The 24,281-nt window shown below is 44.0% G+C and overlaps 1 protein-coding gene across 5 annotated transcripts in view; it reads left to right on the top strand.

Moving 5' to 3' along the window:
• Nucleotides 1-24,281, top strand: part of LOC108153181 (capon-like protein) — a 45,131-nt gene that overhangs the window by 9,969 nt on the left and 10,881 nt on the right. For 3 of the 5 annotated variants that reach the window (XM_017282992.2, XM_033386836.1, XM_017282988.2), the window contains 3 exons: nt 19,083-19,154; nt 19,816-19,911; nt 19,971-20,138. In XM_017282992.2, coding sequence (XP_017138481.1) covers nt 19,083-19,154; nt 19,816-19,911; nt 19,971-20,138 — 336 coding nt within the window. Of the gene's footprint in view, nt 1-19,082; nt 19,155-19,815; nt 19,912-19,970; nt 20,139-22,269; nt 22,449-24,281 lie in introns of those variants that run through there. The other 2 variants (XM_017282987.2, XM_017282991.2) reach the window with 2 other exon arrangements.

A 24,281-nucleotide genomic window follows, 5' to 3' on the forward strand; every position in this document is an offset into this window, starting at 1 on the left:
GGCCTGCAATTTAACTTGGGTTCATGGTCCTCGTCCTCGGCCTGGATCCAGGTTCCTGGCTTGTCTGTGAGTGTGAGTGTGCTTCTGGTCCTGGCTTTTATCAGCCGCAACTGACACCAGCAGGCGGCGGCTGCCTGCCGCAGAAAGAGCCCCGGACCAGTAGCAGAATCAAACGATGGGCGTGAAAAATGAGTCATAAAATGCAAATAAAAAGTCAAGAGTCCTCAAGTCCTTGCCTCATGCTGTTCTGTTGTCTGTTTCCGCTGTACAGCCTAAAATTTCTCTTAAACAGTATTCTTTTTGGGGATAAAATATGTTTCGGTTTCCCATGTTTGGTTGTTCTTAAAGTTCAATTTGCTCGTTAATTTTTCGGTAAGCATACAAAAACTCTACGGATAGATTGAGCCTCGTGTGCCGATTCGTCTGGTTTACATGGGATAATTACACACGCCTTACTGCCGCCTGGCTGGCCTTTATGACCCACAATTTGTTCTGGACAATGCACGGATCATCATTCTGATGGTAGACTTGTACTTTTGGCAGTGGTCCGATGGGAAGCCGATGCCGATGCCGCCGCCCGCTTTCCATATTTGATTCAATATAAATTACAATCAATTTTTAATGTTATGGCAACAGGCTCTCTCCGTTCCGTTCCGTTTCTTCTCATCGGACTCACCCTTGGCCTTTGGCTTTTTCTGCTTTCCATCGATTTGTGGCTGGCTTTCAATCCAATAATAAAATTTGCAATATTTCCAGTTACTTGGAAGTGTAATAAAAATAATGGAAAATGGGTTTTTGCTTTGCCCCAATTGAATCCTCCTCTGTGTGCTGGGGGAGGGTTCATGGGATCTTTCATATTCATTGCAAATTATCAGCTAAATGCTTTTATGGCTTGCTTCCGGTTCAAAGTTCAGCACTCCTTCCACTACTCCACTCGAGGATATTCGGTTTATGAGTGTGCGGAAATGGCTTCCATTTGGCAGACATGATTGACTCGGGGTCTTCATCGGATTCCCCATTATTGAGATGCTTACGCTCTGAGGTAACTAATTTTTCCAACTCACGATTGCTCCTTCATCTCTGCAGTTCATTTTGATTATTACAGATTCATTCCGCTTATTTCCGTGCTGATTGGTTGGCCTGGCTAATCGATTTTTCTGATTTCTATTGCCTCGGCTTCTTTGGTTCTTTGCACTCTGTGGCTGTGGCAGCGCTCCCTCCTTGAACCAATACCAATGTTTGCTCGGCACTCAAATAGCTCCAACAGAGATATTCCACCAACCCATCTTCACTCCAAAGATGAAGTGACTCCACCCAGACCCTATCTACCGACATAATTCCTGGCTCTATTCGCGTTTAATGTGTGTCAAGTGCGACATTAATGCTGGTCGTCAGGGATTAAGTGGCCATTACTTGGCCAGGGCTTATGGACTTTGGTTTTGGCTTCCTTTTGGCGGCTATCCGCTCTCTGCCATACTTATATCTGGCATTCGCCAGCTCATTGATGATTCATTCTGTTCGAATGGTGCTGAGATCAGTGAGGCATTAATGTGGCACATGCTCTGTGCTCCACTCTCAACGCTGCTCATTTATTATCTATTACACAATTTGCTGTTGCAAATTGGTTCGTATTTCGCAATTACACCTGGCGCAGCTGCCGCAAACGAGTTTCCCCCCTTGATCAATGGGCAATGAGTCAGGCGGCAGGCAGCAGGCAGCAGGCAGGAGGCAGCAGGCAAGAGGCAGGCGCGCAGGCTCACGAGACCGCAGTACCACTGCCACTCTCACCTCACCTAAACTCACCCACTCCCTTCTTCCTGACCAAAATGGGAAACGCACGCAAATGTGTGTGCAACGTTTGTGGGTGCCTAGCGAAGCGCTCAATTGCGGAAGTTGCATGCGCCAGCTGCTGTGGCACGCTCTCGACGAAGCAGCTTCTAAGCACACAGACCCGACCCTTTCCCAGGCCACTGTCGATGCTCGCTGACAGCTGTCTACTGTCCACGGTCCGCCTGACTGGGTTTGGCCATAACCAAAAACAAAAACAGAAACAGCAATTGCTTGAACGGGAACGAACGTTTTGTACCCTTTACGCCACTGAAAAGAAAGATAGCTGCAATGTGTGCCACGCTTCTTATGGCAAAACCTATGGAAATGGGAGGACCGACAGAGGAATTGCTGTAGATGTCAAGGCCCATGTACATTGCAGACATCATATCAAAATGATAATACCCACCCTGCAAACATATTAAAAAAAAAAAACAAATAACAAATGAACCAGCACAGCCCAAAAATATCTGTTTTTTTTAATGACAAGAGTCGTCGCTGCGATCTCTGATCATTTTTTCCAGCCAATTTTCCCATTCGAAACAAATCGAAAAAGGGTTCGCAAAAAACTCGTTAACTGCCGCTGTGCTCACGTTTCGTTCCGTTCATTGGCGAGAGAGGGGGTCTGCTGCTGGGAAAAGCGACTGCAAAGAAAAAAGATGGAAAAATTATCTGTGCAGCAGCATCAAAAGCGCCGGGAGCCCGTCTAATCAGTGACAGCCCTGGATGGGAGCCACCGAAAAAAGAAAAACCGAGAAAAAACGATGCAATTGAATTCATTTTCCTATGCAATCTTTCACAGTTTTCCCCGGGCTTTGACTTTTCCTTATCTCTGCCAGTCGACTGTCGTCGGCTAGTGCAGCAGTAACTGGTGCTGCCACAGCTACTGGCTGTCGTTTGCTGTCAAGTGCAATTATGTGCCACCATTCACAGCGACCTTTGACATTGCTGCCAGAGAGAATAGACACACAAAGCGACTGGTGACAGGGCAGAGATAGTACTCCGTAGAATCCGTATGAATAGAAAGAGAGATCAATGGTGGATTCAGAGAAGGGTCTCTCTTCAAATAAGCTTTTTCATTTAATAATTGGTTAATGGCAGAAAAAGAGCAAACGGCAGGGCCAGAACATGTTTAATTGGCCACCACTTAAGTGACGTCATTGTGGGATATATATACACCACCTATAAATACATATAAACACTTACCTTTTAATATACATATATGCTTGATGGTATCTTATTTTTATATTCTTGGCCCAACATTTGGTTGTTGTGATGGCTTTTGTTCTGAAATTAATTTGTAGCCGAAAACACAATCAAAGAACCAACAAAACGAAAAAGAAATTGTTTGAGCAGCCGCGTGGGCGTGACCTTAACCTTCGGCGTGGACATCGCAGAGGGGGGCGGCGGTGGCACGCGGGAGAGTGTCTATACCTTAATGAAAATCTGGGCTGATGATTGTACCCGTCCGTCCATTGTTTAGACATTAATTAAACACTTTGACTGACGGCCGCAGCTTCCGCTCAGGGATTGTGGTCCATCGAATCAATTGACATTCTGGGAAGGAACTTTTCACCTGACGCTCCCGCCGACCGCCCGCTTTTCAATTAAATTTATTCGCCCCCATTGAGCTTTCCGCACTACGTGAGTCTTGGCCAAATGGCAAGTAATTTGCATTTTTGGCCAGGTCGAGGCCCACTCCCAGGCCCAAACCCAGGACGGGGCCGCATGTGAAGTTAAAAGTTATTGGCCCATAAATAACGCTCTGCCAAATTCTAAACAAACATTTCCTCGACACTCTGTCGAATGGGAAAGTTTTCCCCGCCACTTGATGCTGAGTTCGGCTTTTGCTGCTGGCGTCTCCTTCTCCTCATCTTTTCATGGGTGGAAAATTAGCATAAAAACATTCGGTGGGGGGCGCAGCATTTTGGCATTTTTAGCGTTCGCCGCCTGCCAATCGTAAAATGTTAGAAATCGCACATACGCCGCATTGTGATACCATAAATGGTCCAATTTTCATGGTCCGCCTTCCGCTTATTGTGCCGCCAAACTTTTCACTAACCACAGAGCACACCAAGCCCCACAATCTACTAGATAGGGGGGAGGGTGGGGGGGAACGGAATGGAACGGGTAGGCGTACGGGGCAAATTGCTTAATTGAAAGCCAAGCCAAATTAATAATTGCCCGCGATTGGCGGCTAATTGTTGCTAAATAGGAAAAAGGCGTGCGACCAACGCCGCGTATACGCAATTTTTGCATATTCCACTCTGCTCCTTGACCTTTCTCGGCGGCAAGCGGAGAGTGTGCGCGTGCTGAAAGCTTTTCCAATTAGCCACCAATTCATTTGCATTTTCATTGAAAATTATTTTCCCCAAAAATACTTAAAGATTTCTTCGGTTTTTGTGCGGAAAATATTTCAAGATTTCTATGATTTTGCCGAAAAAAAATCTAAGATTTCCTAGCATTTTCATTCCTGTTGGAGACTGCAAAATTAAAAGCCATAAATAAGGCCCGAAACTACAGCTGCAGCTTTTGGTGATCCCAAGAAAATATACAGAGCGTAAAGCAAAACGTATCCTGCCAGAGAATGTTTGTCCTTGTTCTGGGCGCGCTCAATTAAATTTCCAAATTGCCAGAATTTATGCCATGGATTTTTCTTTGAATTTTAATTAAAATATGTACATTCTGTCGGCTGTCGCTTAAAGTTGGCAAACTTTTTGAGGCCCAAAGCGAAAGCCCGCCTCATAATTGGCTGGTAATGTGGGTGCGCAGGGCGCACTCCTTGAAGGATAGCTGAGATGAGGGTACTTCACTAAAGATTAGGCAAACATGGGAGGAGAGAGGAGAAAGGAGAAACCTCTCTAACCCATCCTGACCAGAACAAACAGTTGGTACTGCTGTTCTGTTCTGTTTTGTTGTGTTGTGTTGTGTTGTTTCTGTGGAAAATTAAAATTGTGACTTTGGCACTTGTTGGCCCTGGCCCTGGCCTGGCTCTGGCCCGGTCCTGGCTACTCTTCTGAGGCACTCTCATTTTTAATGAGCTAACCGAAAGCCTAGGGGCTCGGGACTGGCTCTGCCGTTTTTCCCTTTTGGCTATCTGGCAGCTGGGATCTTCTTCTTGTTGGCCAAGGGACCACCACTTCATTCCGTTTGGGCCTTTGTCATTAGTTTGTCAAGCTGTCGCTTTGGTCTATTTTTGTGTGGGGCTGCACTTTGCTAGACCCGATTATCTTTGCTTTATTTGTCTCTGTCTTTGTGTCCCCCCATATCTCTCTTGCTGTATAATGAGTGGTGGCGAGAGGAGGCAACAGCTTGCCGAAAATAAAAGGACATCTGTTCCGCCTCTATTTCAGCTTCCGTCGGATGCTTTTCTTTGTGGGGCGTTTAATTATTCAAATTTATTTGCCGGCACAATGTGTGTGCTCGAGTCTTGACATATTAATAGAAGACAATGGCAGCAGCAGCATCCTTCGTACTGCGTATGAGTGGGCGTGTCAGCAGCTGGCTTTAATGAAAACCGCAGCGGAAGTTTTTAATGAGTTTCGATTCCTCGCAACGACGACGACAGAAGGGAGAAGAGCGAGTGTCTAGCCTCCCCTCAGCTGCGCCTCTCGTTTATTAATTAAGTTTGCTTAACCGAGCTTTTCCTTTTGGAAAACACCACTCCCAACCCATGCCCAAGTCCAAGCCCCCTATCGCTGCCTAAGGAGAGGCCAAGCTAGGTCCAGGACCCAGGTCCTTTCCCTCTGATCTTTGCCAAGACAAATACGGGAAAAATCGAACAGTAATCCTTCTTTCTGGAGTGGAGTTCCCTCTACCTAGATGAAAACTTTTGCCGAACCTTGGGCAAACTTTGCACGTGGCTTTAATTGCTTTTGCTCCGTCTGGTTTCTGTTATCTGTTATCTGTCCCGGTACCAGTGCCAGTGCCTGTGCCTGGGGCAAAGGTTTTTCCCTTTGATTAAAATTACTTTTGATTAGTTAAATGAGTTGAGTGCGGCTGAGTAGATGCTGAGGGTGGCGTCTCGGGGGCAGTCTAGAACCGAAGGTTCAGGAAATGGCAAATAGAAATAGAAAATGTGTCGGTAATTCAGCTGCAGCCTATAAAAATGCCAGTCACACACAGTCAAAGCTCTCAAAAGGATTTCTGCAGGCCAAGTTTTTCGCCAAGCGCCTTGGAAACTGTCCAAAGTCCTTAGAAATGCTCCTTGGAAACGTGTCAAGTGCATTGCAGTGTGGCAGGCACTTGAGAGCAAGGCAAAAGGCCAAAGACCAAAGACCAAACATCGAATAGTTGGAGAACATTTGTCTGCCACATGCTTGACATCCGGGGCGGAAGTAGTTGCCGCACATTGCTTCTCCAAACTCATAAATCTTTCTTCCACCTTCCTTGCACCTTTAATGTGTGTCATATCGAAATATTTAAGAGAAGATCGAGTATATTTTCGCTCTTTGCGCAACATCCGAGTGTCGTTATAAACAAATGACAACCGAAAACTATCGATGGGGGAAGGACGGCAGGGGCGTGGATATCGTGTCAGCAGTCGCTCAATGGCACACCATACATACACCATACATCCGTACAATAAATAAATTATAAACGTTCAGAGAGCATGGATCCATTTGCTACTAAATCATAGAAATATTCTATCTTTTTTGGCAACCAAAACTATGCCACAGAAAAGTCTTTGAATTTCAACGGATAAAAATAAAGCAAAAAGGCGGCAAAATCCATGGACAGTGTTTGAAATGCCATGAGAATGTTGTGAAAGAGATTATGTATTCCGGGTGGGCCAGACCCATCAAAACGGTAGCGGAATACCGAAAATGCGGGCATGACATGGTATTCATTTTAGCCCAGCATGAGAGAAAAGGGAAAAGATATTCCGAGAGAGAGAGAGAGAGAAAAACGAAACCATAGAAATGTTTGTGATATTTCAATGAAGCTGAATGGGTTCTCTGTATTCTCTGAAATTTTTTGTGTTTGTCTTTTTTCTATAACTTTTCATTGAAGCAGCAAATGTCTCCTTCCATCACTTAACTTTCCATTTATCTCAGACAGAAATTCAATTTACAAACTGCGCTGACAACCATTATCTAATTAAGAGCTCCATCTTTCGAAAATGTCTCTGCTGGATGGAGCCATTTCATCGGTGCACATTTCGGGCTTTTTCTATTTCCCCAACGAACGACATTTTCCCAGCCATTAAGATAAATGTCAGTTTTTGGCGAAAAATGTTAAGCAACATTTTAATCAATTTTGTCAATTAAAAGAATGGACAGACAGGCAGAGAAGAGCAGAGCAGAGCAGAACAGAGTGGAGCAGAGAAGGAATGAGAACGTTTTTCCCGTAGGTTGACGACAAATTGAATTACAAAATTGGCAAAATGAAGCGTTGCTGGCTTTTCACTGCCACTCACAGACAATTTATCTTATGTTACAGAACAATTGAGTTAGAGCAAAAACATCGATGCCGTGTGGCAGGGGCAGTGGCAGTGGCAGGGGCAGGGGCAGCGGCTGGGGCACAGAGAATACTCGTACATTTTATTGAATGCATTTTGTGGGATGAATCATGGCATTCCATCTTGGTATGTTTCATAAATAATTAATGAGCCTCCCCCCCCGCCGTCAGAGGGGCAATCGAATGCACATTCAGGCACTCAACAATGCCAAACATTCAGCGAATAGCAAATAAATATAGTATCGCATCGACAAGTATTAATAGAAAATCGCTACCGACACCTTGACATTGACTTTTCTCACGAACAGCAACAATTGTGGCAGTGTGTCCTTATTGGTCACCATACGCCATACACGTTGCGTGAGACGGCGGCCAACAGTCAACAAAAAGCGGAGCGGTGAAAAAGTGGCCCCCAATCCCATTCCCATTCCCAAATCCAAATTGCTTCAAACTTTTTTGTGCCTTGCAGTCGCGAAAGTCGAGCGCTGCTTTGCTCGCAGTTGCAGTTGCAACAGTCGCAAATTGCTATATAATGTGCGTGTCCTCGTTTCGAGTTCGTTTCGTTTCGTTTTTTTGTACGCCATTTCGCTGGTGATTTTCACCGGGAAAGTATCATTAACAGATCGCTGCAGGGAAGCACACACAATACGTATCTTTGAAGCATTTTCCTCTACGTGGTAGCCATAGAGAGTAGGGTATACTCGTACTGTGGCAATTGACGACTCGTTTGTGGTCCTAGAAATTGTACAATCTATGATGTTCTAGAAGACTGAAAGAGCAAGCGGAACCGCATGTGGTTCTGCCTGAATAAGGAAAGTTTCATTTAACTGTTGCCTGAATGTAACGGGTACTCCATAGTCGGATAATCGGAAGAAACCGTTAAGAGTTGTCTTTTTGTTTATTTCGTTTTTCCCGCTTTCCTTAATGTGTGACAGTTTTTTTTTTTTTTGGATAGCCACACCCTTTTTCCCTGCTTCATAACTCCCATGTTGCGTGTCACTAGGCAGTGTTCCCCTCCCGAACCAAAAAAAAAAAGAAAATAAAGAATATTATTCATTTTATCATTTCTTTTACGACCCCGAAACATTTCCGTTGAGGCCACGCGTCAGGCATATTGATTTTCGGATACATTTTTCTGAACTATTAGTAGAATTAACTTTTCGAAATGTGGCGGAAAATTTTGTGATATACCCACGAAAACTAAATGTAATTTTACGTATTTTTTACCGTACGACCAAAAACTTTCCCAAAGAAAAATGATTTCTTCACACCATTGGGTCCGAACTTTGATGGAAAATAAAAGAGCCCGCACAGAAACGGACACAGACAGAGACACAGACACAGACAGAAACACAGACAGGGACAGGGACCCTGCGTCCTGCCTTCACATGTCAGCAGCTGTCAAATCTGAGAAAATGCTGCACATTCGTCTTACGAGCTGCAACTTTTGTCCAATTCCAAGTTTGGGGCATGTGCAGGCCATTTGTCATTTGTGCCACAAAACTCAAACTTGACTTTCTTTCATCGCAAAATTAATTGCACGAGGCTTGTGAGGCTTGTGAGGCTTTAAAATGGCAAATTGCATTCCATTGAGATTGCAGCATGCACACACGTGCAGCAAATAATGCTCATACGCAACGGTATCGCGGCTGCCACTTAACATATTCAAAGGGGTGGTGGCCGAAGGGGGCGACGGAGCTAGGGGTGTAATCTGCTAGTGTGAGGTGTTCACATTACGTTAACAAGCACGTGTCCTGTTCCTCGGTGCTTGTGTGTATGTGTGTGTGTGTGTAATCTGGGCCTGGCATAGAAGCCAGATGCCCGAAGAGGATGCTCCAGAGGATCTAAGCTGCATTGTCTGGCCTGCCTGCATAAATTCACTTGAACATGCATTTATGCGCTTCGCATGGCCTGGCTAAGAGTGGCAGTGGCCTGCCTGGCTTTCCTGGCTTTTCCCTGACATTTTTGTTGCCCCAGTTAGCCTTAGTAATTATATTTACTCTGCTAATGGGAAATGGGAAAGGCGAATGCATGACAGAGCTCTGTTGCTGTTGCTGTGGCTGTGGCTGTAGCTGAAGCTGTAGCTGATACTGCTGCTGCTTTTGTTCTAGTTAGGCAATTGACGCTTCTGTACGGAGAACAATAACGAAACTGGATCCGAATCGGAGCTCTGAGTGTGCTATCATTTTGGCATCGTTTGTTGAAATTAGTTTTGCACTTGCTGCTGCTGTGAATGGCCTGGAATTGAATATAATTACGGTTCGGTTCGGTTTGGCAAAGCTGTCTGGAATGGCATGAAATTACTTCATAGCAGAAGATTCTCCTCTATTTTCGCTCGGCGGATGCAGTCATTTGGGAGGCTGATCCACGGATTGTCCGGGTTCGAGTCTCTGGATTTCACTCACTCCCCTGCCGAGAAGCGAGGGGCTGGCTAAAGTGAAATGCTGGAAGAGACATAGAGATGGAGAGAAACAGAAAGCGAACATGGAGACACATGGCCATCAAATCAAAGCTCGCAGCAGCAGCAGCATCGATATGGTCATGGATTCGAGTAGGATGGGATGACGGTGGGGTGGACAAAAGTCAGTTGCAGTTTGCAGGCCAAGATGCACGCACATTGGACATGGCCATGTTCCATGTTCCCCGGCTTAGGCCAACATTTGGCGCTGGCTTTGATGGTTTTTACTCCGTCTAGCTCTGTCTCCTCTGTTTGTCTGTTCTTGAACATCAATGGCTGTTGACCAGGCCAGGCCAGGCCATGCCAGACCAGACCAGACTTGACCAGGCCTTGCCTTGCCTTCTGCTTCTGCTTCTGGCTGGCTGCTTGTTTTTCCTACTTTTTCATTAAGCACTCGCTGCGAAACACTCTCAGCGCCTTGCCTGCGTCCTCTTGGCCATCATTGGCATTGACCATTGCCGTGTTGGCCGTCTGGCAATTTATGGCATTGCAATTTCTGCCTTATATGTGCGTGCGTCGGGCATTTGCAATTTTAACGCTTTAAAGTCGCATCAGAAGCAGCCAGAGATTTCTCTGTCAACACGAAACCAATAATGTTTCAACTAATTTGCATATCTTCTCCCCCTCCCCCTCCTCCTCTCCCTGTTCCCCCGCGCCACAGCGATCAGTGTAATATTTGTGTTAAGTTTTGGGCTGGAGCAAAACCGCTAACCTAATTAAGGAGAGTTCATTAGCCCATAAACCAGTAATGGAAGCCGCCGCCTGGCAACCCAGCAGGTGGCAAAACAAAAAGCCACCAAGGGCCTAAGCAACAGCTGAATGCCTGCACCCCCAAAAGATCCCTGAAGCCACCCCCAAAAGCCACAGGACTCGTTACAAAGGCAGCCGCAGGCCCCCACATTCATCCCCATTCCCCCTTCTACAGCATTCTACAAATTGTGTGACCAGGCAGAGAAAAATCCATTGAAATTTTCGATAATTTGAGGCATCAATCGTTTAAGCCCATTTAGCACTTGTCTGTGAAACGTACACCCGCCAAAAAGAAGACACGAAAACCGAAATTCGAACGATAATAACATTGTTAAATTGTTGTATAAAAATTAGCGGTCAGCCAAAAACACGCACAATAGAAGGGTAGAGAGAAGAGAGAGACGAAGAGCACACATAACGCTGATTGAATTATTAAAGCCGCTAATTAAATGCTTCCGCTCGTTTAGATTCTGTGACGCATTACTCATACGCCCCACACTCCGCGGCACTCCCCTGCGTGCGTGTGTGGGGCACGCAATTTATTTATTTTAATTTCTTTTCGCACTTTGACTCTCCGCTCTTCTGGGCCCCATCTCTGGGAAGAATGAGGGCCGTAATTGCAGTGGTTGTTGCTGATATCTAAATAATCGTCTTGTGCTAAATTAGACGCCACTTGCTATCGAAACAGAGACTGCCCCGAAAGAGGCCTTTATTGTTCTCCTTCGTTTTGTTTTTTTTTTGTTTTTTTGGGGATTGGTTTTTGTTGGCCTGCTCTTTCATTACTTTGGTCCATTGTTTGCTTAAGTACTTCCAATTGATTTTCTGCTTTGTTATTATTGTTCAACTTGTACACGCTTTGTCGCCCTCCGTCCGAACCCTGGTACACACTGCACACAGTGTACACCCTGTACTCAGGAACCGGAGAACCGGGGAGCCGGAGACCCGGAGACCCGAGCCGGTAATTCAGGCACACCATTGTTTATGGCTTAAGTCCATGGGGTGGGTGGTGGTAGGTTCCTATTGAGGGGTGGTTTTGGTAACTTGTTTATTGATTTTACCTTTGACTGGAGAACTTTACCGGTATTGTGTGGTTCCTGTCCAGCCATGAAACGAACTCCGAATCAAATAAATCTCTTAAAGTTTTTCAAGGGGGAAAACTTTACCACATTCCACGTTGAAGCTTGAGCAGCAATGCCGTATAGAGATATCTTCTTGAGATAGATATGCCTTCATGCCTCATTCGATTTTCAATTACATGTGGCATACAAGGCATATCCATTGTCTCCACACACACACACACACATCCATCAGAGACCCGCTGCGACCTCGACAGCGGACAAAAATATGTAGTATATAGAAAACCCATGATGCTGCAGCTGCATTTGCATAATGCATTTTCATTCCGAATCGCTTTTGTCTAAACAGAATCGAAAGAAAACCGAAATTTCTGTCCAAGACCAAGGAATATATATGGGTCAACGCTGGACAGCAGCCAAAAGAAACTTTTACTTTTTCCCGCATCGAACTCTGGAACTGTGTACAGCCCTGTGCAGCCCAGAGGGCTAATAAAACTTGACACTCCACAATTGAGTGGGGAGATTCTGTGGGCAGGGCAGGGCAGGGCAGGGGGGGTTAATGAAGTGTGGCCTAGACTCTCGCAGCGAAAGTCGTAACAAAGAACAAACAAAGAATGCAACTATCTACTCTTCCTTCCCCCTTTTTTATCTGTCAGATAATTGCTTATCGTGGGGCAAGAGTTTTTTCTTTGCTTTTCCATTTCTTTCGACGCGGCTTGCGAGTAAAGTCGTTTATTATTAGCTTAGAGCTTTACGGGTTTTTATGTGTGAGGCGCATAAAGCGCAAAGCATAATTTGTATGAATTTTTAATGTACTCGTACCTTTTCCATCGAGTTCATCGGGTCTGACAGTCTGTCCTCTGTCTTCTGTCGCCGGAAACGACGTACTATTACCACCACTCAGGTCTGGGGGCTAGGCATTGATAGGATGAGTAATGTACCCGCTGTCTTCAATAAAACGCTTTGGCATGGACTAATCAAAGTGAAGATACTCACGTCAGGCTTATGCAAATACTTATGCCTCGAAAGAAAGCAATCTGAGAATTGTGTGCAGGTCTCTGGCTTTTATTACCTGTCTGGGGGCTCCAGCTCCAGCTACCAGGCAACTCCCAGCGCTATCACACATGCACTTTTATGGCCAACTGGAGAGGATGAGCACAAAATGAAAGAAAAACTGTGTATTTGGTTTGTCAGAGCTAGGAATACCCTTGCAGTGGAATATTTTTGAGGGCTATGCAGAAAGCTAAACATATGTTACTAGGGCTTGAGCTTACAATTGATCACTCTTATGACAGATCTTCATATACTAATACGATCGCTGCGATCGGCTTGAATTCTGTGGATAAATGAGGACTGAATAAGATTACAAATGTTTTTACTCGTTAAAACGGAAAAGCCTGTGTACTCTTCAAGCTTCTGTGAGGGTATACAAGCTCCTATATCCCCTGACTTCTGGACATGCCATTGGCACCTTCTGAGCTGGCTCTCTTTGCTGCTGTTTAGCACGGGGGAAATTCAGTTGTTGATTTAACTTGCACTTAACTTGTTGCCGCGAGTGTTGGTCCAAAGAAAGCATTTCATTTCACGCCACTTAGGCTGCCTGACTCTGCACTTTAGCACTGGCTGATACTAGGAGCATTTCTAACCCAAAAACCCCTGCCCGACATGATTTATTTCGCTGGACCAACGCAAACTCATTTGTTTGCAGTTGGCATCTGAGCCGCGAAATGTTAGCTTGCAGCCACGAGTTGTACGAGTTGTACGAGTAGTTTCGCTGTAAATTACCATAGTTGAGATATAATAGGGAGGTGATTTTCACTTGCATTTGCATTTCGATGGAAGACTACAATTCGAGGAGGAGAATCATTTAACTGGAGGAGTAAAGTTTCAGTTTGTTTCTCTTTATCCCCATCCTCTGGTTGGCTTGTTTGTTTGTTGGTTTGCCAAACTGTTGATTTTCAGTTTAAAGTTTTCAATGGCTGCCTTTTTTGTGCCTTGCTGGTGCGGTCAACCTTTGATTTGGGTTGGGTTCGTTCTCGGGCTCGGTCTCTCAGTTGGCCTGCGGCCTTGGCCACTTACAGCTCGTCAAATAATTGTTTTAAATTAAGCACAAGCCAAATGCCCAAAGTTATGCATAGCACAGAAAAACGCCAGAACACAGAAGATGTGCGGAGCGAAATGGAGAGAGGAGAAAAGTTTTGCACGCCATCTCATTAAGTTGCCTCCTGGTTGTGGATGAGGCTAATGAAATGGCAGTAGGAAGGAGCAGGGACTGGGCCAAAGGAAGTTCAGTTACGCAACAACAATGGACGCAATGGGAAGACAGGAAGTTGGCAAGGAAGGAAGGAAGGACAAGACAGCACAAAACTAAAACTCGAGATGAAAGCAAAACAAAAGGAAACTGGGAAGCAGAACAAGACCGAGCTGCTTGCTGATTATCTGCGGCGGTTTCTAGAGGAGGTGTTCTGTGGGAAGACTCTAGAAGAGGCTTCTGGGGGGGGGAGGTTTCTCTGAGAGCTTTCTTCGGTGCTTTCTGGGTGAGTTCTCGGAGGTAGGTGGCAATAGAATTAACATTATTAGCGGAAACTCTTGGGACTGCTGGGGGCATTTCAGCTTCTCCTTTCGTCTGGCTTTGCATTTCATGTTTAACTTTGTGCTGTTGATTTTTTTATTTTTAAATTTCTTTCTTCGTTGGAGTCGGACTTCTTTTTCCCGTTACCGCATGCGAAACAAGAACTCTGGCCAAGACATGTCCACTGAGAGAGCAGTGCATAAACACCCAGTACTGTCAAGCTTTATTATTTTATTTTAATTTTTCCTAGACCACAAACATTAATTCCATCCACCGATAAACAAATGAAGCCATCAAATCCCCAATAAACCATATTACAAACGAATTTCCATCGAAGAGCACTTAAAAAGTGGCCAATTAAATGTTCCAATAAACAGCGTCAATTTACTACTGATAAATACAGACAACTAGACAATCTATTTTCGTTCAGTTTTTCACAATTTCCCAATTCTTTTTTAATTTTTTCATTCTATTTTTCCAATTCATTTTTAAATTTCTTACACATGTCGTTTTTCTGGTCAAAGAGAACTTTGAAAGAGAGGGAAAGAGCTTTTTCCCGTTCTGTTGTTCTCTGTGAAATATATCCCAGAAAAGTATGCAATAGTTTTTCTGCTTATTTTTGTACATGTGTAGTCCATAAAAAACGATTATCATAGGGGACACATATGTACGTATGATATATACCTACCATTGTGCTGCATGTTTTTTTAAATATTTTATTTATTTAACAGAAACACCACTCAATGGATGACCATGGGGATTAAGAAAAAGCTTTCTGGAAGCATTGTGAAAATTGTTTGTCAGCCCAAAAATATGCCTTACAAATCGGTACAAATGTTATGTAAATTGCTGTTACCCCTACGAACAACTAAAGACCTAATTGTTCAAAATACTATCGCACTATAAAAATGTTTCAACATATCGAACAGCGGCACCAAAATTGTTAGCTTCGTATATCTATAGCTGGCAGGATATTATTTTCCGAGAATTTATACTTCACATCCTCTCACCCTTTTCTCCAGTCCTGATAATAGTGACGGAGTCGCCACCATACTAATCCATGCTAATCATACGCGTGGAACGGGGGCAAGGGGAGGCTTATTTGGAAATCCTGCCTCTTACCAGAGTCATGCCGGTTGCCAAGAATACCCTGCATCGCCAGCAGGACTATATTAAGCCTGATTACCGGAAATCTATTCTATTCTATGAGAGTTCGTACGCAGCGCTGAGAACGGGCAATTGCTAGAAAGCAGCTTCTGGCCTTCGATGCGGTGAGAGCTGGTCCTAACAATGGCTGCCTCCGCTATATACTTATAAATATTTGTGCGTCATCCGACAAGAGTTTCGACAAGGGAACTGCAGTTCCATGTTCCAACTCGGGGATCTGTAAAGACCATGGATAATTTCTAGATATATCTCTTTCCAAATACTCCACTTTCCCCTTGATAGAAAAATACGACTACTTAGATACTATTTCAAAGGATAGTTTTTTATGAAATAGAGTTTTAAATGATTTTACAGCTCTTTGAATGCAAAAATCTGAAGGCATACGAACTCATTGCCAAGTGTTAATCTGACTTAAAGACTACTTTCCATAAGCATTACATAAATTTCTATAAAACAGAAAAGAGCAAAAATAAATTGTAATGCCCTGCGGCAGTGCGACACAAAATTGCGCCAGTTATACCAGGTGTGGGGGGTCAGGGGGCTCTGTGTAAATATAAAATGGTATTTTATTTTTATAAATAAACCGACGAAAATTATGTTTTCAACGCGAAAGAACGCTGCTGTTGCTGCTGCCGCCGATTCTGGGTGCTGGAAAGGCTGCACAAACAAATGTTTCGCATTGTTGAAAGGGAAATCCAAAAGAGCCAAAAGAGCAAAGGAGCAGAGGAGTGAAAAGAGTACAGAGCCCAGAGTCCAGAGGAAAAGGAAAAGCTGAACATGAAAGCCTGTCCAGCCTGCAGCGCCATTAGCCATGGCCAAATCCTTTTTTACTGATTTTTTACGAAACGCTTTGGGGCTTTTCTTTATTCATTTTTTGCATACTTTTTACCCCCATTTTTTTGCGGATAAACTAAGCTGTTCTAATCTGTTTGTCGTTGGCCAGCGGCCATCGCCCGTTCCATTTCCATCTCCGGTTTTCCCTCCTTTCTGAATCTTTCTGATTTTTCAGATACTTTCCTGATGATATTAGTCGGGATTTGGGGATGAAATTAAACACAGCTTAATTGCCATTTGTCGGTGAAAAGTGACAGGCTATAATTTGGGTAGCAGTTTTTGTACCTGGGGATACCTTTTGAGGCGTTTTCCCCATCCCTATACACCTGCTGACGTCAAGTTGGCCAGCCGCGTGGCTTTTGACTTTTCACTTGTCTTTCACTGGAATGATCGAATACATAAATAAACAAATGTATGAAAATAGAACTGAAAGTAGGGGAAAATCGATTGCAATTCTCTGGCAATTAATTGTAGGGAAATTGTCTGAAAAACGTGAGTGGTATTACAATACAGAGCTCGGGGCCTTGATCGATAAACGTAATGCGGGTCGTAAAGCTCTTGGGAAGAGACCTAACCGTACCAGCCATAAAAGTCTAACGGTAGACACAGTTCGCCTTCAAATAAATTATGAACTCGGCCATTCGGCAGAGTCGTCACTCCTTCCCTCTGAAGAGAGATAAAACTTTAGTCTTCTCTCTTGGTCAGGGTTTTAATCAAAGTAAATGAATTTAAACGAAGCGACGAGCAAAGTCCAGCGGCTATTTACATAGAGCCGTCCCACTGAAATGGTTTTTAAGTGAAAAAAGGGATGCGAATGGCACTGGGAAAGGGATTTTGAATGGAAATGGAAATGGAAAAGGAAAATGGTGTATGGGGTATGGGGTATGGGGCTGGGAATAGAAAAGTATCAGAGGAGGCAGAGAAGCAGCAGCGTTTGGCCGGGACTCTGGAGTTGGCTTTCTTTATTTTATTTGCGCGGGGGATTTGTCTAGCTGGAGAGGATAAGCGCCCTGTGTATCTCTTATCCCTTTGTGTTTGCATGAATTTAATGCAATCCAAATATTTGTGGGCGAGAGTGAGAGGGTTTCCCTTTGGCTGCTTTTTCTTTTGGCTCTTTTCCGTTGTGTAAATGGCTTTTTATGGGCTTACTGCCGGATGGCTTTTGTGGGGAGTTTTTTAAAGCCTCGTTTCATAACCTTTCGAACGGCATTTGCATGCAAATATAGAATATATATACATACATACATATATTTATTTATGGAGAAAAGGAAGTACACTCTTAGAGCGTAAACTCCTTTGATAGGATAACTCTCTAACGATCATTCTTATGAATATATTCACTCATCATTACGAGCACTAAACAGCAAGTCATACTTCTGTTAATACAGACAGGAATCATTCTATTCTTGGTTCTCAAACTCCCTTGTGCTTAACCTTATAAATATTTATCTCACTCCATCATGATTAATCTTTTGTGGTTATCTATATTAATTTGCTTTTCTGTTTGATGTTTTTGGTTGAAATAAACATTTGGCTTTCATGCTTATGAACTTTTGTTCTTTTTTTCTGTGTTAAAATATATCTGCCTTTTAGGGCACATGGCATTAATCTGTGGAGCCTTTGTGTGGGCTGCGAATCAATCAGTGGAGAGCGTTAACATTGTTTTCTTTCATAATTTTGCGAGAATAATGTGCCAAAATCTATTTTCTACCGAATTTAAACATTTATCTGATATATTTTTGGAACAGAACCTTATACGACGAGTCGCACGCCTTGGGCCAGAGAGCATTCATCACAGCATTCGTAGAAATCTAGGCGCAATCTGGCGCAAAACTTTCGATTTGTTTACCCCAACTTGACATAGATCATACTCGTAATAGAGAATAGACATATGCTCGGCAAATGGGTGGGGGTAGGTGGGGATTCTGTGAAAGGTTTTCCCATTTTTCCCAGCAAGGATTGTCTTTCCTCGCTACTACATTACGAGTATATCCATAAAAATATGTACATATATATATATTATTGTCGCGCGTTATTTGTCGCCATTTTGGCAAGTGCGTGGGCGGCGTGATGGGCGTGGTAGGCGTGGTGCTGCTATCTCATGCACATTTTGTCACTGTCAACCCGCGATGGCATCACCCACGTCTCTTTCTCTCTCTCTCTCTCTCTCCCTCTCTCGGTCTCGCTCTCTCTCATCTGTCATTTTGCATTTAAATTGTTGTTGTCACTGTAATAAAATTCGCAAATCTAGGTCCATATCTACGCATTTGTTATCCTTGAGCTGCATTTGGCGTTGAACACCGAAACAACAGCGCGAAATATTGCACTAAAATTGCAATTTTCTGTTGCTGTTGTTGTTGTGTTATTCAAACAATTCCACGAAATAAGTGCTCGACAAATTTTGGCTTTTGTGATTCATTTTTGGGCCATCAATTTGATTGAGAGGCTACCGCTCAATGTATGCCCAAATGATAGTGAAATCAATGGCATCTCACAGATGTAGAAAGAACAGACTACTGCACCATTCTGGGACAGCATTGACAAAAGGGCCTACTGCACTCGATTGCTGGCTTAAATTTAGAAAATGCTCCAACTAAAAATACGGCTACCGCAACCGTTTACTGTGTCGAGGCTGTTGGCAACTGAATTGCCCGACTCTGCTATATTTAAATGATTTCTCGCATTAAATGCTGGCGGGGGAAACTTTGCTGGCAAACTTGCTTGTGTGGCAGCTAATTTGTTTAATTTAAAGTTTGGTAGAGGGGCAGGGGCAGGGGCACAGGCACGGACATGGGCATGTCCACTCCATCTGTAGGGCTCTCCCGGCCCGCAGCGCTCTCGAGGGCCTTTGTAGCTTTTGTTTGACTTGAGACCCTTTGTTTGGAGCAATCAACAGTAATACAAATACTCACACTCTTTCCCGCTTTTCTCGTTGCAGTTTGTCGGCTGGGAGGAGGTGCCGCGACCGAACACACGCGCCGAGATTGTTCAGGCCATGCGTCGCATAAGGGTAAGTACTTGGGCGGAATCTATCAAGCATACGCCATGTGGGCCGCAAATGAATTTTGGTATTCCGGAATCCGGGAATCGCGAAGCTACACAGCTATTTAGCCCGGATCTTTGTATGTACATTGTATATCCTTCAGGAAATTAAAGAAACTTTGGAACAGGCTTGTAGCGGTTTTAAATTTTCCCTGCCCCCAAAAGCAGGCAACAATTTTCGAAGCGTCACACGTTTTGATTACAGGTACACACACACACTCACCCCAAAAGAAAAATGCTGGAAAATGGTAAAAGGAAAGGAAAATCCAGACCAGAAAAAAGTGCCATCCTAGTAGCATAAAAAGTAACGAGGCTTTTTCAGCCTTCCCTCTCCTTGCTGGCGGGTCGTGCGTGTCTTGGCTTAAACCGCCTTGGCCTGGCTGTGCCAGAAACATGTGTGTATGTGTGTGTGCGGATGTATATTAGCCCTGTCTGTCAGTCATTGTGCTGATGGGAAGGGAGACGAGGCAGATTTGGCGCTTGTTATTGTCATGTCTTTGCCATTAGCCCAGCCGTCAGACGCAGTCAAATGTTAATTGAAAATTCTGGAATTACGCGGCCCACTTTTGACTCCGACATGCACTCTATATGTTCTCTATCTCTCTCTCTCTCTCTCTCTTCTCTAACAGTACGAGTGCAAAGTGCAAAATCTGAAAAAGCGAAAGGTCACCATACACATATCGGTAAATGGCGTACGCGTTGTTCTTAAGAAGCGTCGCCGAAAAGTAAGTCAATGTCATACATAATATTCCATCAATAGCTTTTGACGGGGAATTTCTTTTAGAAAAAAAACTGGACCAATGACCCCGAGGAAATCGAGTTGCTCAATCATCCCATATACCGCATATTCTACGTGTCCCACGACAGCAGCGATCTCAAGATATTCAGCTATATAGCGCGCGACGCCAGCACGGATACGTTCAAGTGTTCCGTCTTCAAAAGTCACAAAAAGGTGAGATACGATATGTGTTTTATATACATTATGTTTACCTGATCCAGATCTTATACAAATGCGAGCAGAAATTAGTTTCTGTTTTGGTATTTCTCGGCGGGTTTTACGAGTAAGTATTTGCTGGGGCACACACAGAATTGTTTATGACCGCAATTCGCGTAATGCAGGGGCTACTACTTGTACATGTGACTTACTTGACATTACCCATTCCTCCCTCTCCCTCTCCGTCTCCGTCCCAACAGCACCAACCTTACCCCTGTGGATGGGGGTCTATAAATAAGAACTCTGGTCTTGTGCAAAATGTCTACACATATGCATAATTTTGGCTTGTATCCAGCATTGGAAAACCGAAACGAAAACAACTAGCAAATAAACAAGATACGAGTATATCCCTCGATCTGTACAGGAGAGAGTGCAGTCATTAGATGCGCTATAAAAGCGATCTATTTGATGGAATCTCTAAAGATTGGGCAAGCCTCAAAAAGTGTGAAATAAACAACCAATTGCCATTCAAGTGTACGAAATATTTGTATCTATTGGTTAGAGTGGTTAGAAGAAGCTCTTTATCATAATTAAAATTTCTCGTTTATTTCTACAATAAATTAAGCATTTCTGCACCCAATTAATCTCTTTATTCCAACAGTTTATCTCTTCCCCTTACGATCTTTCTCGAACATGTGTTTGTTTATCGTAGGACTTCCGTTTTCAATCGCATAACGATTCTTATTTTGTGTGTGTATCAGAATTTAAGCATTCAAGTAAGGTTTCCAGCAGAGACACTTTCGCCAGTTGATAGCCATTCGTTTGGGCTCTTTAGTGCCTGTTTGATGGTTCCATGATCATTTTTCATTGTCAATTCGGGCAAGAGTCTCGACCGATTTTTCATTGGCCATTAGAGAATATCGGGGTCTAAACAAACTGAGCAAAAAGTAAGGCGCAACTGTCCATCAGGCAGACCGCCAGGCGGTCGCTTCCATTTCCGTATTGTAGTCAGCGGTCCGCGCGATCCGGGCGATCCACAGATTCTCTCGGATTTTAACGGGGCGACAACGGGCATGTCTGAGGATGGGGATTGCTCTCCATTAAGTTATGGCCGGGATTTGGTCCAATAAATAAATCAGCTTTTACTTTGTAGTCGCCCAGGGGGAAATGCATTCGCTTTGATTTCGAACCGAATGCGGTTTTTGATTAATTCTCCGTCAAATGCTAAAATGTTCCAAATTAATAACCATTAATAAGCTGAAGCCGTATTTCTGGGTACATATTCCGAAATTATTTCTCGCTGGCCTTCAACTTCAATTCGTAGACAATGTCAAGTTGGCATTTCTATTTTTTGTCTTCTAATTAACAAGCAGAAATTCTGGGAACGAATTCCAATCTATCCATCAGAAGACATCAGGCCAGGGCCTGACATGACTGTGTTTGTGGGCCTGTCGAAATGCCTGACAAGTGACACACGAAATTAAGGCCAGGATGGGGATGGGGGCCATAGACATAGACTGTTGGGGGGGCTGATGGAGCCACAGCCGGGCGTGGCGGGGGCAGTATCTTCTACACGCCGCATGCACGTGTAGAAAATTGCGCATACGCCGCGTGCGTCAGCGCAAAGCTCCTCAGCAACGCTGCACCTGAGGCAAGAGGCACTTCCACCTCTCTCCCAACAGCAACAGCAACCGCAACAGCAACACCAAAAACAGGCTAATGGAAATGCAACGCAATTTGGAGAGCCGAAACGTATGTGTGTATTGTATGTACATACAAAAGCACATAAGCACGACCAGCAGACAATGCGCTGAAAAGTGTATGATTTATGGCTAAGCAAGAGCAAAGGCAGCGGCTTTTCAGAGCCGAGTACTTCCGCGAAACACAAAGCAATGACGTCACAACAGCAGTAGTATCTGCAATCGCACGCATACGCCGCACTTTACCGGCCGCAGAGGGTCCTCCTTTATTTTTGTTGTTTTTGTGTTTGGTGGTGGAACGGCGGACCAAAACAAACGCAGCGTGAAACTGGCCGAAAGGCAAACGCAAACGATCGTGTTAACAGCTGAGCAGCCAAAAGCTCGCTGGCCTCTTTGTGGGTCTCTGGCCAAGTGAAAGCTCCCCTCACATTTAGCCGGCTGCAAGGCAATCGATCGATGGCCGCCGATCTCCGCTAACAGACGGTTCTTTGTCCAGTGCGCTCTAGACGGCGCGCCTTTGTAGACGTCGTGCAGGGAGATTGGAAAAGCGCCCGCGAAAAGCCCAATAACTAAATATTATGCAACGAGTGCGTGTCAGTGAAGAGTGAAACAAACCCAATCATAGGCGGTGTGTGAATAATAATACGAATGAATTTGCAAACTGTGCCAAAACTAAAACCATATTTCTGCCAACTGCACAAATAAACCGAAAAGTGTCAAGCGAGAGAAAAGCGAAAGAGAAATAAATTCAGGCAATGGCATGTCAAAGTGTTAGGGAAAATATTTCACCAGTCCCATCTATCAACATCGCAGACGAGGCGAGAAATTAAATGTTTCAAAATGTTGTGGAAAAACATTCCCCGTTGCCAGAAAGCAGAAATCAGAAATCAACCAGTCACAGAAAAGTGTTTTGTCATTGGATTTTGGGGCTGCTGACGCCATTAAATGCCCGTAGCATCAGTTCTGAACAACAGAACAGCACAGAACAGCAAGCAGTATTTATATATTTTTAAACAATGGCCAGCACCGCTAGGAATTAAATAATGAGCCACAGGAGCAGGAGCGGAACAGAGCGGTGACTAGAAAATTAATTGCCAGAAAAAAGCCCAAGCACAGGCCTCTCGCAGACACTAATGGGGTTCCATTTTGGATAGAGAGTGAAAACTTTGCCTTAGAGATAGAGGTTTCCCTAATAAGTACAATACGTTCGGTTCGGACTGCGTCTAAGGCCGAATATACATCTTTCGTGGCTCCATGACGCACTTGTTCCTTAATACATTGTTTATGCATATTAGTTGCTCTCATTTTATGAGCCCTGGCTAGCCACAGGTAGTCCAGGAAAAGCGTGGGCTCATCCAAATAAATAGAATTATGAGCACACACAGACGTGTGTGTATCATATTAAGGCTGAAATATTTATGATTTCTTTAGCTTATTTATTTATAAATCGAATTCAGCAAAACAAAGGCAAACTCAAATTTTGACAGACACTACAAATATTTTGATGAACTGCTCGAATGTTGTGCAATTTATGGCAAATTGTGGAGTGGAGTGGAAATGGGTCGGGGTATTATTTCCGTTTACCTGTTGCTTGGGCGAAAAGCCTCACAGAACTTTTCCTTTTTCCCACAATCTTTTCGACTTTCCCAAAAATGGCTGCCACAATCGGCATTCGTTTTGTTTCGCTTTGTTTTTTGTTTTCCTCTCGTTTCCCCATGGCTCGTTCGTTCAGTTTTCCATTCTATATGCATATTTTTGTTTTTTTTTGCATTTCAAGCAAAAATATATCCATTATTTTAATAGCCTGCTCTAAAGTATTTCTGAAATCGAACAACCCGAAATGAGCGAAACGTTCAGGTGTGTTTTTCCCAGCCAGAGTCCATCAACAACCAGAAATATACTCGTACGCTTATTCTTTGAGTATTTTTGCTTATTCCACTCGTGTTAAGTAAATTGAATTTTTAAGTGCCGCCTCCTGCATGACTAATGAGAACTTCATTAGTAGCCAGCCCCTCTACATGGCGATAGATAGAGACAAAGAGAGAGAGAGAGAGAGAGAGAGGGTGAGAGAGAGCGGAAACCACGTGACAATGTGCAGAATTTATGAGCTGCAGCCACAGGGGAACTGCAGGCTGCTGCAGCTGGAGCTTCGGATGTGGCTTCTGTGGCTGCCACCGACTGTTGCAAAGTCCTGACCATCAACGACTTATAGCCGCAGTAAACATTTGCCAGATAGCACGAGTCAGAGATAGAGAGAGTAGAAGGGAATGGAGGAAACAGTAGCAGAAACAGAACCAGAACCACCAGCTGGAACAGCTTACTCAAAAGATTTTCTGTAAAAATTTTCCCTTATGACAGACATTTGGGGAGGGCAAAAGCAAACAAACTGCCAGATTTGATTGCCATGCAGCGTGAAATGGGAATTAAAATTCAAATAAATACATAAAACAAAAGCTAACAA

Source organism: Drosophila miranda, chromosome XR (assembly GCF_003369915.1).
Source record: "Drosophila miranda strain MSH22 chromosome XR, D.miranda_PacBio2.1, whole genome shotgun sequence".
In the NCBI taxonomy this organism is placed as follows: domain Eukaryota; kingdom Metazoa; phylum Arthropoda; class Insecta; order Diptera; family Drosophilidae; genus Drosophila; species Drosophila miranda.